General features: G+C 35.2%; 3 protein-coding genes across 3 annotated transcripts in view; 2 read left to right on the forward strand and 1 right to left on the reverse strand.

Moving 5' to 3' along the window:
* Positions 1-11,497, forward strand: part of LOC114245625 (uncharacterized) — a 219,774-nt gene that overhangs the window by 76,035 nt on the left and 132,242 nt on the right. The window lies entirely within an intron of this gene.
* Positions 1,652-8,041, forward strand: LOC114245608 (uncharacterized). The gene is made up of 8 exons (XM_028177841.2): positions 1,652-2,147; positions 2,852-3,009; positions 3,329-3,437; positions 3,920-4,005; positions 4,968-5,108; positions 5,188-5,287; positions 5,637-5,789; positions 6,632-8,041. The coding sequence occupies exons 1-8, from the start codon at positions 1,667-1,669 to the stop codon at positions 6,736-6,738; spliced, it is 1,335 nt and encodes a 444-aa protein (XP_028033642.2). The 5' UTR covers positions 1,652-1,666; the 3' UTR covers positions 6,739-8,041.
* On the reverse strand, positions 6,766-10,717 carry Kdsr (3-ketodihydrosphingosine reductase). The gene is made up of 3 exons (XM_028177852.2): positions 10,067-10,717; positions 9,040-9,281; positions 6,766-8,222 (listed from the first exon to the last, which is right to left on the reverse strand). The coding sequence occupies exons 1-3, from the start codon at positions 10,611-10,613 to the stop codon at positions 8,019-8,021; spliced, it is 993 nt and encodes a 330-aa protein (XP_028033653.2). The 5' UTR covers positions 10,614-10,717; the 3' UTR covers positions 6,766-8,018.

The following is an 11,497-nucleotide window of genomic DNA, read 5'->3' on the forward strand; positions in this document are numbered from 1 at the left end:
TCGTTTGAAGAAGGTTAAGTCATAGCGCTCGGGAAACACCGTGGCTCATTCCAAAGCCGGATGGTACGTGGCAAAAAAGATCTCTGGAAACGCACTGTGGATGAATGCAGTGGCTCCAGGTAGTATGGCTGAACTCTACTCCGCTGGCGGGCGGTGCGATGGTAAAAACGTGATGATGGTATCATCTCAAACAATTCCTCAGAGCACTCTACATGGAACATGCGGTACAAAATACAAAGGGAACTAAGTCCCTCCGCAGACCCAGAGGTTCCAAACGATCCGTGAGAATGGAATTATCGACGATCCAAACGGCCCTCTTCTGCATGGAGTCAAATGGAAGAAGCTGGTATTTGGGAGCCCCGGCCCAGAGATAGGAGCAGTACTTCACGCGAGGCCGGACTTGTGCTTTATAAAGAAAAGTCTTTGTCCAGACGTGAAGTACCGCTTTGCTCTGTTGAGGACTCCCAGCATTTTGGACGCCAACTTGGCTTTGCCTTCATAATGACTTCGAAGTTGGATATCGTTCCAAATTTCGGCCACAAGTATCCTGATACTCCCGTAAGGTTGCAGGGATACTCCTTGGAATTGCGGCGCCATGACAAAGGAGTCCTTCTTCGCAGTGAACGCGCAAACTTGTGTCTTCAACAGATCAGCTCACATGTGAGTAAGGTATACAAGAAGATCGCTAGCTGAGCGACCGTGACGGAAACCATACTGTCGGTCACTGATCAGCTGGCGATCCTCAAGATACTTCAGGAGTTGTGTATTTATTATTCGCTCCATCACCTTGGAAAGCAAGGAAGCTATCGCGATAGGCCTATAGCTCGATGGGTCCGACCGGTCACCCTTCTTGGGGATAGGGTGGACGTGGGCGGTCTTCCATGAAGACGGAACCTTTGTTAGTGCAATAAGAGAGGCGATACAAACGCGTTAGCGCAAGTGACAGCTCAAGGGGGGTACCATTTTAAAAACATTGTGTGGATTCCGTCTGGCCCAATCGACTTATGATATTAAGCGTATTAAGCGATACTCCTTTAGGCAAGTACCAATTTTTGGGATTAAATCCTTAACATGTGTTCATGAATAACTTTCTTTTTTTTTTAAGTTTAGATGGGTCGACGAGCTCACAGCCCACCTGATGTTAAGTGGTTACTGGAGCCCATAGACATCTACAACGTAAATGCGCCACACACCTTGAGATATAAGTTCTAAGGTCTCAGTATAGTTACAGTATACTCAGTATACTTCCACGGTTAACCACGGTTGTAAAATAAAAACTTTTGGTATACTTACGGATGGTAGCGTATATTGTAATCAAACACGAGTACCTACAGGTCATAATCCTATTTATTTCTATTGTGAAGCTGTTATGGCTTGAAAAGTGCATAATTGAAAATTCGACATCATATCTTAAAGTAACTGACGACGTCCACATTAAGAAGTCGATGGTCGATAATAAAAAACGCTAAAAGTATTAGCTGTAAACGCTAGTTTAAAAGAGAAGTGAGAGCTGGAACAAGTTAAATAGGACGAATCAAGAAACCAGAACGTTTTCTAGACATTTAATTACAGCGTCATGCTTTACCTCACAATGACACTAATTTTCAAGACCATGGTTGCATTCTCAGTGCATTATTGTAGAACATCAGACATAGAAAAGATAGAGATGTATTTAATAAATAAAGAATTAGTCGTACTTGTGTTAGCATTTATCATTGCCGATGGAAAACATTGGTCTACAGCTTCAACAAAAAGATATCAAAAAATACAACACAAACCAAATCACAGTGATAACATTGGCAGTATCGTACCGCAAATGTTATTAACCAGTAACCAAAATGACATTAATTTTAATGAAAATGTATTTGAATTTAGAAAAAGATCTAATAGCATCGGGGCTATTCCGGGAATGGATTATTTGAAGTATTTTAATTATACAAACGACTTGAAGAGAACACAATCTGGCAAGATCTCACGAAATCAAAATAAACGGTTTCTTGGTGTGTTTCAAATAGTAAAATTTATGCATGCGCCATGTAACTCCAGCAATGGTTTAACTGGAACGTGTGTGCCTCAACATGAATGTCAAACTATTGGAGGTACTGCTTTGGGAACTTGTGCAGACGGATACGGAATCTGTTGTGTGTGTGAGTGCCTAAACTATAATTAGTAAGTGCTTAGGTCTCATTTTTTCAGTAAGAAGTGTATAAGTAAGTACCTTAAGTAAATTTTTACGAATAAAAAAAGAACTTAAGATGATAGAGCTTCGTAACTTTTGAAATGCAATACTTAAACTCACAGATGAAGTTAATTTTTTTATTTAACGCGAATCAAACCGCGGTGCAGTTTAAAAGTTAATTAGTATAGTATAGGGGTTAGTACTCAACACATCATCACAATGAAGAAATCGTATCATGTAATAAAATACAAACAAGCCCGGAAAATTACTGGTATTAGGGCGTATTGTGAATCCGGATGGGTAGGTACAAAAAACCTACTTAGTTCTGCAGGTAAGCCGTCATGCGTTCCGACTTGATGGAATGTAATGGCCGTTATACAATTAGGACTTCAATCTCATATCTCATGGTGGTTGACAACACTCACCTAGTGCTATCTATGGGCTCTGCTAACCACTTAACCCCAGGCGGTTCGTCAGGTCGTTCAACTATTTTTTCAACTAAAAAATCTATTAGCTTGCGCTGGTTGAAACCTAACTTGTAAGAGTACCTACTACGTTGATGTCTTGGTAACCTTAGAAAAACTGAAAACATTGTGATACGCCCGATCTCAATCTGCGACTACTTACTTGGTAACAGAACTACGGCGGTTATTATTCCTATTTGCATTACAGCTCAATTCATGTGCGATGAGAATTCTGCTGCCGTGACAGGATGGTTTACTAACTCAGAGTTTCCATCTCCAAGTTATGAAAGACTATCGTGCACTTTCACCTTGCATAAATTTTCAGAAGATATTAAACAAATTCGTCTAGATTTCCATAGTTTTGAAGTGAGTATGTTTCTTTAACTAACTAATTTGTTCTGTAAGATTCATTTCAATTACTTACATTTTGACTAAATCACAGCACATTAGTTAGCGTCCTGTTTGCTGCCGAGGGCCGTGGGTTCGATTCCCACATAAGGGCATCTTTCGCATAAGGAATAAGTTTGCTTTGTCTTTGTCTGAATGTTTAATATGTACGTCTGTATATATTTATACGTATATAAATGTGAAAATCATTCTTCTGTTCCCATAGTACAGGGAATCCTGGTTAGAGTTCAGAAGACGGTGTGATTTATAATCCGATTGTTATTATTTTTTGCTTCAGTTGCTACCTCCTTCAGGAGGAGTATGTCTAGAAGATCAGTTTGTAGTTTCTGGTCAGAATGCAAATGATTTTATACCGATCATTTGCGGTATCAACACGGGCAAGCATGGTATGTTAATCACCAACATTTGAATATGAAATATGTATTTACTTAAGACTTTTATTCCTTTAATATGCAGATGACTATGCCATCAATTAATTACGAAAATGGTACCCATGAGCATTTAGTGGATTGTTCAATTATAAATTAAGAACAAACCTACATAACGAGTCCAAAAAATTCAATATGTCATAATGATAATCAAAAAGAATATGAAAGCATAAATAAAGCTTTTAACAAAATCATGAAATCGTCTGGGTTCTGGGAAATTTCTGGGTTCATGACAATTCCCAGAGTAATGTTTAAAAAATACAATTAAGACTTCGACTTTAGATCACAAGTTCGGAAGCGACATTCGCATTGTGAGGCTGACCACGTGGACCGTGAGGCGGTTTACCCATTAACGCGATGAAAAAAATAACAATCACCGCAAAATTACAAATTTCAATTTGTTTATTTTTGTAATAGTAATTGGGTTTTGCATTGTTTAGTGTACGTCGAAGTCGGTGAAGTGGACGGTCCTATTTTCCTTTCCATGCAAACGGTCTCACAAGAACGAAGACTCTTTTCTATAAAAGTAAGAGGGTACCTACAGTTATTTAGAAAACAAATAAATAAAAAGCACGCTTCATAAATTATATTTCTAGAACAAGTTTTGCCACAGGAATATGTAGGCAGTTAGGCAGACAAGCTGCCAGCCGTTACCGATAGATAAATATTTCCACTTAATTTGTAGGTTTGAGCTATTACTACTAATAAGGCGTATGGTAATCCCGCGTGAGGTTATTTATTGAATAAGCGTAGGGCCAGTAAAACATAGGCGATAGGCACTACCACCCTGTTTCCTTTTGCGAGAAAGCCATCATGCATTCCAGTTTGAAAAATGAATCAACCATTATAATATACAATGAAGAACTGTAAAGTTGAGTGGTCGCATTTTGTCAGTGATCAGTTACGGTGATGGTAAATACTACGAGCCTGGGGGATTACAATTAAAATATATTGTAGAAAAGAAATCTAATTGTTGGATCAAACATAAAACCGTCAAAATTGATTTTTTTTTTATTGCTTAAATGTGTGGACGAGCTCACATCCCACCTGGTGTTAAGTGGTTACTGGAGCCCATAGACATCTACAACGTAAATGCGCCACCCACCTTGAGATATAAGTTCTAAGGTCTCAAGTATAGTTACAACGGCTACCCCAACCCTTCAAACCGAAACGCATTACTGCTTCACGGCAGAAATAGGCAGGGCGGTAGTACCTACCCGTGCGGACTCACAAGAGGTCCTACCACCAGTGATTACGCAAATTATAATTTTGCGGGTTTGACTTTTATTACACGATGTTATTCCTTCACCGTGGAAGTCAATAACTTCGGGAAGAAATAATAGGTAAGATAAGGTTCGTGTGGCAGGGCAGCGTTTAAGCTACGTCCTGTTTCCTCGTTAGTAATTCTCTCAATATTTGAACATTATACCTAGTATGTGCCATGGCTTAGAGGATCGAGAACAATACTTTCTTTAGTATTTTCCGAAGGTGACACAGCTGAGAGCCGGTGACGATCTCGCCGCTCCAACAGGTTGCCTGCAGTACTTCGAAGAAGCGGAAGGTTCATTTGAATCATTCAACTATCAAGATAAATCCGGTATAGCAATATCAACAAGGCCGGGCTATTTCGTGAGTACCATTTAACGTTTTTATCTCTAGCGATCTAATTTTGATTACACGTGACTAATAACCAAGATTTAATTTACAGAACAACCTAAACTATGCAATTTGTATAAAGCGAGCTGCGAAAGCCTGCGGCATCACGTACACTAACTTCGGGGATATGCAAATTGTCAATTACGATACAGGCAAGTGCCGTCATATGCAATCATTATCAATTGTAAAGTCGCCAAATATGGTTTTATTTTATATGGTATATATTTTTACTGGTGGTAGGACCTCTTGTGAGTCCGCGCGGGTAGGTACCACCGCCCTGCCTATTTCTGCAGTGAAGCAGTAATGCGTTTCGGTTTGAAGGGTAGGGCAGCCGTTGTAACTATACTAAGATCTTAGAACTTATATCTCAAGGTGGGTGGCGCATTTACGTTGTAGATGTCCATAGGCTCCAGTAACCACTTAACACCAGGTGGGCTGTGAGATCGTCCACCCATCTAAGCAATAAAAAAAATAGATATATAAATAACACTTAATTTTCAGATGGTCTACCGGTGATACCGCCTTATCGAGCAGGAGTGGAGATATTCGACTGCCCTAGCGATTGGCTACTAATTGCCGCTACAAGACTTTGCGGCGATCGTCTCAACGATGGTTCTGTGCTTCAAGACTTTTCCCTAAACGCTCCAGTGACAGGTTTACCAATAATTAAATTTGAATAATAATCGATGTGTTACTAAACCACTTAAACTTTATAGTTACGGTTTAATCTTGGCTACATTTTCTTTTTACAATTTACGACATTACGATTACTGCTGCGTGGTCAGTGACTATGTTATTTGTCGTAATTATAAATGTAGCGTATCCTTAATTTAATTTTTTTTTATCGATATTTACGTTTCTTTGCACACAGAAAAAAAAACAATATCTTGAGATTTGACAGTTTTTTTTTATAGGTACCAACGAAAACAAACGAACTTGTGTACGCCACACGAAATAGTCACCTCCGCCCGTGGACATCGTCAATGCAAATTTCAAATTTACAAGAGGTTCCCACGTTTTAGATGAGCCGTAACGCTGAAAATTGTAAAATAATAATACGCAAATAACTTTATATCGGTATTATCATCATCATAAATACTCAACATCAAGAACCTGTTAGTTGTATGTTAGCATTGTAATAGATTTTACATTTCAGACTGGTTACATTTCTGGTCACTAAGCTAATGTAATATTTGTAGAATAAGCGCTGGAAAGTATGTCGCTGTCTGCTTCTTCAAAAGACTAATGAAGACGCAGTCGGTAATATCTATGCAAAAATAATACCTAATTGAAGTCGATCGTTCTTAGTGAAAAATAAAATAATGAAGACGTTATAGACATGCCCGTTTGTGTTGCTTTCTTTTTATTTATAAAATGAGTTAGTTGAAAGGTACATTAATTTTAAATCCCGATCCCTCTTAAGAAAGCATTTAGGCACTGCACGTAAAAAACTTTCATAACCTTAGTACTTACTAACGTTATTATAATATTTACAGATACAAACGCCGGCCCCATAGTGATTTGGTTTAGGACGGATGCAGGGTATGTAGGTCGTGGTTTCAGTCTACAGTACAAACAAAAACCTTGTATGATTGATGCGTAGCTTATAAAAAATAAAAAAACCTGTAACTTCGTTTACAACTTTTTTTTTGTTTTATTTCGTGAAAATATGTTCAATTTAATCAATATTACATTATGTACGATAACTTTAAAAATAAACTCAGGTGTGCTTGGTAAGTTTTTTTATTTTATTTTTTATTGCCTAGATATGTGGACGAGCTCACAGCCCACCTGGTGTTAAGTAGTTACTGGAACCCATAGACATCTACAACGTAAATGCGCCACACACCTTGAGATATAAGTTCTAAGATCTCAGTATAGTTACAACGGCCGCCCCACTCTTCAAACCGAAACGCATTACTGCTTCACGGCAGAAATAGGCAGGGTGGTGGTACCTACCCGTGCGGACTCACAAGAAGTCCTACCACCAGTAAAAAGTTTTTTAACGTTCTCCTACGTTTGCCGCTAGGGGCGCTGTTCCAACTGCATACAAATTTAAGTAAACTTTTACGCTTTCGAGAACGTTAAAAAACTCGCACTAAGCACACTGGATTACTAGATACTTGGATACGATTTGTGTTGAATAAGTTAACGAACGTGTGTTTATTTTACTTTGAAGATCTTCAAATCAGACTAATAATTGGGCTAAAAGTGTTTAAAAGCTATTTTTAAATTGTTTTTCTTCATCTTTTTGTTTCAATCTTTTTTTCTCCTACAAAAAATATTATACAACTAGTTTTCACCTGCGGTTACACTCGCAATTGTATAAGAAAATACTAGCCCCTGGAAATAATACTTAGTACAAATAGGTAATACTGTCTACCAAATACTTTTCTGGGCTTTCATATATGTATATGCAAAATTTCGTAATAGCTGTATATGGTATATATATATGTTTAAGTTATTCTAATTGGTTGGTCCTAAATGTACTCCTTTTGTTTTTTTGTATGTAGAGTATTTTTAAATACTGTCCGATTTTTGTTTTTAGTACAAAGTAGTAACAGCATTTTGAGTAACTATGATTAATATAACAAAAATTACATGGTGTCCCAAAAAGGGCTCAAGCCAAATATAGCTGTAGTATCAAAAATGTAAAAATATAAAAAAGAAAAACTTCGTCATATTGGCAGCTTTTTATTGCTTGATATATATACCCTATGTGGAACACCCTGTATAATATTAGCAATCCTTATGTATGTATGTGTGTACTTTTCCTTACTTCCTTTCCTCCTTCCTACATGTATTTTTTTCTTCTGGAATTAATTATTCATACATATTTTCACATTCAATATAAATTTATCTTAGAATTACACCGATAAATATTTATTTGTTTTTGCTATTGTTTTGCAACTTTAAATTGTCTCGCACAATTTTATGAAATGACAATAGAACCCCTACCATAACTGCACGTAAAACTCCCATTGAAAACACTTGTAGTAAAATTTGACATACACTATCAATTGAACCACCAAACAGTGTTGTTAACATTGATCCAGATGTAGTATACACGGAATACATTTTCCCATTCTGAAAAAAAAATAAAATTATTGTTTACTTTAACTTATACTTTACTTAATACATTTGTACCAAATGATCCAAATGATTGAAAACAAATTAAACATATTGGTACTTTCATGAAGTTTTGTCAATAAAGCTTTAAATGAAATGTCTCATTTGCTTCTGAGTTCATGTTTAATTTTATTGAAAACATTATACTAATTATTTTTCCAATGATGAAATTTTGAGATCGGATATTTAACAAAACATAAAACCTGCTTTTTTTGTTTTATATTCTATCTACAAACATTCCACAAGTTATATACACTTATAATGATTCAATTATCAGTGACTCACGTAAGTGTAGATATGCAGGGAGGGAGATTAGTGGAAAAAGAACTAAATTAAAACAAACATTCATTTATAACACGTTTGAAGAATGTCAAACCAGTTGATTGGTTTTCAAAATTTGATATTGTTTAATTTTTAGAAAATTTTAATGTTTTGGAATTATATATGCAGTCCCAGAGTTGAAAACCTGTGAAGGATGATTTTCCTATTGTGTTTTGATTAAAATAATTTATGTGATTCCTTGCTAAATAACTTTTCCATAACTGGAAACTCACCGTCTTTTTTATGTGATTACTGGTGTGGGTACTATACTATCTACACAGAGTTACAGCCATAGGTACGAACTGTAAGCATATACCCAAAAAAACCCTTATAAAATTCTTACTTTAGTCCTTAATGCTTCTCATTAAAAAATAGAAGTTGTTTATTTAAAAGGTATAGAACAAAAATTATATCAATAAAACTAAAATATAAATCAATGAAATAGTTAACTTACCAATGCATCATCTATCATTTGCTTTCCAACTACATCTGGAGAAAGTAGACCAGCAGATCCTGATATAAGTTTGGTTTCTAAAGGCTTTGTAAGATCTTCATTCTTAAAACCCGGGGTGTCTGTATCAGGAGGATATGATATCATTACTCGGACACCAGTTCCAATTAACTCCATACTCAGGGCCTCAGCTAAACCTCGCACAGCCCATTTTCCAGCACTATATGCTGTGTATCCATAAATGCCTGCAATTTTTATTCAATTTCTGTTATGAATATAACCTTTTGTTTTATGAAATTACCTACATCTTTTCGCATAGTGAAAAAGTAATAAATTATTCGCTTCATTATTTTCTGTTTGTTTACATTTTCTAATAAAGTAGTTTACTAATAAATGTGTTCCATCATTAATGCCAAATGAATGGTGTATCAACAGACATTAACTTTTATGGAGGTTTTCTCAAACTTATGACATTACATTGAAAAATAAAAGCGGCACATAATTAGTAGATGGTTGTGAGCCCACTGGAAAACTAGCATCTAACTAGTAACTAATATCTGAGTTTACTCTTTTTTCACATCATTTTTTATTTTTTATTTCTTGTATTTCAGTTTGGAATAAATAGGAAAATTAAATATTAACCCAACATCATAATATGTGTTCTTGATGATATTGCCTAATTTTATTTAAAGTGCATAATTACATCTTAAATTCACTAAAATATTTAAGTACAATTTTTCAACAAGCCCATCAATGTGACTCTTAACTTATGCTTGGTGAAAGCATCTGAGTACATTATCCTAGGTAAAGAAAAAGTATATTTATGTAAAAAATATAATTATAGTACATTAATATATTATATTATATACTTTAATTATTTAAGTACCATTTACTTTGGGATGATCAATTTGATAAGTATTCTAAATATCCGATTGTATATCTCTATTATAAAGAAACAGGTAGGAAAATAATGTTAATCACACTGAGAAAGACTGTGGTACCTAAATGAGTAAAACTGTAAATGATTTACCGATTAAAGCTGCTTCTGAACATACAAATACGATCAATCCTTCTTTTTTTTTCTTCATGCCCGGCAACACACATTTTGTCATATAAGCACTGCCAAAATAATTCAAGTCAATCATCTGTTTTATATCCTCTACCTTCATTTGTTCAAATTTACCACATATACACATGCCGGCGCAGTTTACCAACATAAATATTGGTCCTACATTGTCCTCTAACGAATTTATCGCTTTTTCTATAACTAAATAGTCAGATGTAACATCCAGAACTGCATATTTAATGGATTGAACAGACTTATCTAAACACTGTGAAGTTATTTCTTCCACAGCTGACTTAAGTTTATTTTCGTCTCGACCGATGATAGAGACATGAGCTCCACGCCTTGCAGCTTCAATAGCAGCGGATTTTCCAATTCCACTAGATCCACCGGTAATTAGAACATGTTTATTCAACAAGTCCTTGTAAATAACTTTTTTTTCTATTGTTAAATATAAAACTAATGATAAGACGAGTACTAAAAATGTTATTAAAATTCCAACTGTTAGCAACATTTTACGATATTTTCTCTTACAAATAACTTCAAGCACTTTACATCTACTCAAATTTTAAGGCTAATTTTTGAGCTTCGTTTCTATCATAGATATTACACTTTTTTTCTTCAGTTTTTGGCTCTGGCACGGTTTGTGCATTAGCCAGCGTCAAGTAATAAGATTTTTAGTTAGTAGGTATTATGATTTTTACACAGAGTTACTGTTGTAGGTACTTATTAACTCCATGGATTTTTATAATTCGCCGTTTTATTTTTACAGTTTATGAATAATAAAAAACGAAGGAAACTTAAACATGAAATTAAATAAAATGAGATGTGATGAAATGGGATGAAATATAATCTCAGTAAAATGGTGGTCATATAATGAGACTTTTTCAGTAAACTTTTAGGAGGATCCCGAGAAGTTATATCAGCGGCTTTGTCTAATTTTCCCTTATTTGTGTACTTTCACATGTACTAAACAGTTAATAAACCATTGTTATTACTTATTTAAACCCGAAGAAACACAAAATAGACAAAATAAAACAAAACAACTTCACTCCTCGCGTTACCCCAAAAAGTCGATATTACACTTGGGTCTTAGGTTTCTACAAGTTAAAACATTAACACACGCTCCAATTTGGTTCGAAAAATCCACAGATTATTATAATAGTTGCTACGTAACAAATCACCAATTTGATTTGCTACTAAACCAAATATGTGAGTAGAAGTAGAAAAAGTAGAAGGATATGTTTTTTTTTTTCAAACCATTATTTGTTGTGATCATAGCTTTAACTAAATTCAATAAATCTTCAAAGATTACGCGTTTCATTCGAGATATATTTTAAAATCATCTTTAACTAAAATTCTTATCTACTTAGTGTGATTCGTGGTACCCTTTGAAAT

This window comes from Bombyx mandarina, chromosome 23 (assembly GCF_030267445.1).
Source record: "Bombyx mandarina strain Sakado chromosome 23, ASM3026744v2".
Lineage (NCBI taxonomy): Eukaryota > Metazoa > Arthropoda > Insecta > Lepidoptera > Bombycidae > Bombyx > Bombyx mandarina.